Source organism: Colobus angolensis, unplaced genomic scaffold (assembly GCF_000951035.1).
Source record: "Colobus angolensis palliatus isolate OR3802 unplaced genomic scaffold, Cang.pa_1.0 Scaffold350, whole genome shotgun sequence".
Lineage (NCBI taxonomy): Eukaryota > Metazoa > Chordata > Mammalia > Primates > Cercopithecidae > Colobus > Colobus angolensis.
In genome coordinates, this window is record NW_012116822.1 from 1247788 (window position 1) to 1252550 (window position 4763).

The following is a 4763-nucleotide window of genomic DNA, read 5'->3' on the forward strand; positions in this document are numbered from 1 at the left end:
GCGCTCAGTCCCCCAACCGCGCTCAGTCCCCCACTGCCACAACGGCCCCTCCCCATTTCTCTCCTCTGATTACTTCTCGGGCTCTGTCAGATTCCTCCTGCTTAAGCACCTCGCAAATGCTGTTTCCTGAATTTCGGGCCTCCACTCAGCCCCCTCACCCGGCCAGCTCCATGTTTCTAACGCCCCTGTCATTCTGATGGCTCCCTGACCTCCCTTGAGTCTCGGCCCTGTCACTTACACACCTGCCCACCAGCGATCTCCCCCTGACTACTTCACTCACATCTCAAGTGAGATCCATCACACACACACACCTGCTCCTGTCCTGCCTCCCTCCATGACTGCAATTGCTCTGCAAGGCTTCCTGCCTTTTTTTCTTTTGAGACAGAGTCTCGCTCTGTCACCCAGGCTGGAGTGAAGTGGCACAATCTCGGCTCACTGTAACCTCCGCCTCGAAGGTTCAAGTGATTCTCCTGCCTCAGCCTCCTGAGTAGCCGGGATTACAGGCATGCACCACCACGCCTGGCTAATTTTTGTATTTTTAGTAGAGACGGGGTTTTGCCATGTTGGCCAGGCTGGTCTCAAACTCCTGACCTCAGGTGAGCTGCCTGCCTCGGCCTCCCAAAGTGCTGGGATTACAGGCGTGAGTCACCATGCCCAGCGTTTTGCCTCACTTTCAATCACGATACTTCTAACATGACCATTCTTGTAAATTCAAATCACATAAGAAAGTCACGAATATATTCTCTTTGTGAAAAATTAAAACTACATGTAAATAACATCCCCTTCCACAGGACCAATTCTCAATCCTATTCCAAGTGTCACTAATGTCACCAGCTAAGGTGTGTCCTCCTAACCTTTCTGGGCTTACGTGCACATGACACATACACATAATTTTCATTAAACATAGATGGTGGCGTCCTAACAATGTTCTGTAACTTGCTGGGAGCTCTGTCCATGTCCCTGGACTCTTGTTTTCAGGGTGGTGATGCTCGCCAGAGTAAGGACACGCTGCAGATGCCTTAGCTGTTCTTACACTGATGGAGACTCAACTGTTTCTGATTCAGACCAACTTTTCTAAGATACCAAGAACCATACGATTCTCTGCCCAAATCCTTCAATTATTTCCAGTGCTCCATGGGACAGTTTCCACCTCTTAGAACTGTGCCAAAGCTGTTACCACGCGGCCCTTTCCCAGCTTTCTATTTCCTTCCTCACCTCCTCCTTTCCCAAATACACACTGAGCTTCAGCCAGAGTGATTACTTGAAATTCCTGAAACATACTATGTTTGCTGAATGAATACATGAAAATACAGCCCCATTCTAAAACAACAGGAAAGAATAAGAAAAGAGATTCTGAGAGATTCATGGGGAAGTGATTACAGGAAGTAATCGTGTGTAAGAGCCTGGGCTTCCCCTTCCCCACCCCTTCTTGAGGTCTGAGAATTCTCAAGGGAGTTTCCCAACCAACCAACACTCCTACCTCCTCTCATTAACCAGATCGCTGTCTGCGGCATTTCCTGAGCACCTTGGGCCACCCACTTACCCAGAGAGGAGTCACCAGAACTGTCTTTCTCTACCTTCCAGGGATCTTCTCCTTGCTGTAACAGGGAGATCACTTTTGGTTTGGTAAATGGGAGTCCTGCACATAGACAAAAAACCAAAACAAAACAAATCAGACTTGGGTTTTGCTTTGATACAGTTATTTCAAATTTAAACACAGAACTCATAGGATGGTACAAAGAGCTTCTGTGTAGTGCTTAAGTTGTGCCCCTAGGAGGTAAGTGGGTAGGGTAAGGAAAAGACAAGTGACTTGTAGGACATGACTTCGGTATAATTAATTCTGTTAGGAAAATATGATCAACATGCAGTATTGGTAATAGGATGCCATAAGCTTTCTATAAAAGAGGAAATGTCAAGATAGAGAGACCGTTTAAAATTTATAAGTATGTTATCTATGAAAAAGATTATGTACCAAGTAGCTTGTTTAAAATGAGAAAACACTATCTGACTCCCCTCCTTTTTTTTTGAGGAGGAGTCTCGCTCTATTGCCAGGCTGGAGTGCAGTGACGCAATCTTGGCTCACTGCAACCTCTGCCTCTCAGGTTCAAGTGATTCTCCTGCCTCAGTCTCCCAAGTAGCTGTGACTGCAGGAGCATGCCACCACACCTAAATTTTTTGTATTTTCAATAGAGATGGGGTTTCACCATGTTGACCAGGATGGTCTTGATCTCCTGACCTTGTGATCCGTGTGCCTCGGTCTCCCAAAGTGCTGGGATTACGGGTGTGAGCCACCGCGCCCTGCCTATCTGACTGTCTTTGAAGGATGGCAGTGATCAGCAAACTATGGGTCATGGGCCAAATCCAGACCACTGCCTGTTTATGTATGGCCCTGTGCCAAGAATGGTGGGGAAAAAGGAGAAATATGTTACAGAGACCATTATGCAACCCACAAAGCCTAAAATCTTTACTATGTGCCTTTATTTATTTATTTTTGAGACCGAGTCTCGCTGTTGCCCAGGCTGGAGTGCAGTGGCGGGAACTTGGCTCACTGCAAGCTCCGCCTCCCGGGTTCACACCATTCTCCTGCCTCAGCCTCCAGTGCAGCTGGGACTATAGGTGCCCGGCATCATACCCAGCTAATTTTTTTGTATTTTTTAGTAGAGACTGAGTTTGACCGTATTAGCCAGGATGGTTTCTATCTCCTGACCTCATGATCCGTCTGCCTCGGCCTCCCAAAGTGCTGTGATTACAGGCGTGAGCCACCGCGCCTGGCCTACATGGCTTTTTATAGTAAAAGTTTGCTGATCCCTGGAAAAGACAAGTGGGAAAGGCAAGTGGCAGGCCTAGAGGCTGAATGAAGCCCCCTGTTGGGAGACGAGCAAACTACAGAATCGTTGGGAAATGACGCCTGAATCATGGACAAGCTTCGACTGTACAATTACATGGAGGGAGAAGAATGATTATCAATACCACCTTTTCCATTCCCAGACATGGGGCAATTCCATGCCTATAAGGGGAGTATGCTTTTAATGTTTATTTATAGAGATTTGATTTGTATAATCCTCAAACTCAGCTCAAGTTTTTCAGTGACCAACTGCTTTTATTCAGGGAAGGAGGTGCTGAGATATTCCAATTTTCGAATTCTGTTTCTACAGGGGAAACTTCCTTACCCAGTGAGACCAGGTTCCTATAGTTCTCCAGCATCACATCCCGGTACAAGTTTCTCTGAGAAGGAGCCAGCTTTCTCCACTCATCCCGGGTAAAGAGCACAGCCACGTCCTCGAACGTCAGTGACACCTGTAAGGACAAGTCATTCCAGCTCACCAAGGACCCCCCTCACAGAGTGGACGGGATGGCAGTGGGGAAGACAGGCTACCCATGATAACAGTTCTGATACTATTCAAGCATCTGATGGTTCCAGGTCATTCCTTTAATGAACAACTGGCCAGTAACAAATATATACTGAGCGGCACACAGTGAGATTCGGGCCTTGTGCAGCCACTGTAAGAGATGGGTAGAGGGATTACAGCCATTAGTGGGAGTGTTCATTAGAAAACTCTTTCTGATGGCGATTTGATGATACATATTAGAACCCTTAAAGTATATTCTTTAAAGTACCAATTACTCTATTTGTAGTGTAATGAACAGTGCACAAAAGTACACACATGAACATATTCATGGTGTTTGTAAGAGCAAAAAACCAGGAACAATCTAAATACTTAATGATGGAGGTTAGGTTAAATAACTTAAGGTACTCCCTGTGTGTTTACTCAAGCTTTAGGATAGTAATGATGAAAAGTAAAATAGCTATAATTTATTGAAGGCTTTCTATGGGCCAAGTATTGCTCTCAGAGCTTTGTCAATCTGCCGCGTATAATCTTTATTTAACATTCACAACAATCCTACGAAGACGATACTATTTTTGTTACCACTTTACACAAGAGAAAACAAAGTCACAGACAAAGATATTTGTCCAGGTCAGGCAGTCACTGACAAGCTGTGTGACTTATACACATTTTTTTTTTTTTCCTAGAGATGGAGTTTGGCTCTTGCTGCCTAGGTTGGAGTGCAATGGCATGATCTTGGCTCACCGTAACCTCCACCTCCCAGGTTCAAATAATTCTCTTGCCTCAGCCTCCTGAGTAGCTGGGATTACAGGCATTGGACATCATGCCCAGCTAATTTTTGTATTTTTAGCAGAGACAGGGTTCCACCATGTTGGCCAGGCTGGTCTCGAACTCCTAACCTCAGGTGATCTGCCTGCCTCGGCCTCCCAAAGTGCTGGGATTACAGGTGTTAGCCACTGCGGCTGGCTGACTTGTACACATTTCTTATCCTGTGACTTTGTTTTTTCTTGTGTAATTCAAAGCCAGGCAGATGCCTGACTGAGCCTCTATTCTTAACTACTTTGTAAAACTGCCTTTTAATGCCTGCCCCTAGGGTTAAGAAATAAATGTGGTAATCTACACAATGAAGATGGATAGCGATGATGGTTGCACAACAATGTGAAAGTACTTAAAATGCCACTGAATTATACACTTAAAACGGTAAATTTTATGTTATATATATTTTGCCACAATAAAACAAAGTTAAAATGGTAACATACGTGGTAGCATACATACATACACACACACACACAAATGTGTATAGAAAATGCTTTATTCGGGCTGGGTGCAGTGGTGCACGTCTGTAATCCCAGCACTTTGGGAGGCTGAGGCGGGTGGATCACCTGAGGTCAGGAGTTTGAGACCAGCCTGGCCAAC

General features: G+C 45.4%; 1 protein-coding gene across 1 annotated transcript in view; it reads right to left on the reverse strand.

The window, feature by feature from the left end:
- ZNF354A (zinc finger protein 354A) overlaps positions 1 to 3297 on the reverse strand; it is a gene marked incomplete at its 5' end in the record, with an annotated part of 15683 nt that extends 12386 nt beyond the window's left edge. Inside the window, 2 exons of the mRNA XM_011952926.1 lie at positions 1544 to 1639; positions 3171 to 3297. Of these exons, the coding sequence (XP_011808316.1) occupies positions 1544 to 1639; positions 3171 to 3297 (223 nt within the window). The remainder of the gene's footprint in view (positions 1 to 1543; positions 1640 to 3170) is intronic.
- Positions 3298 to 4763: the final 1466 nt, after the last annotated feature.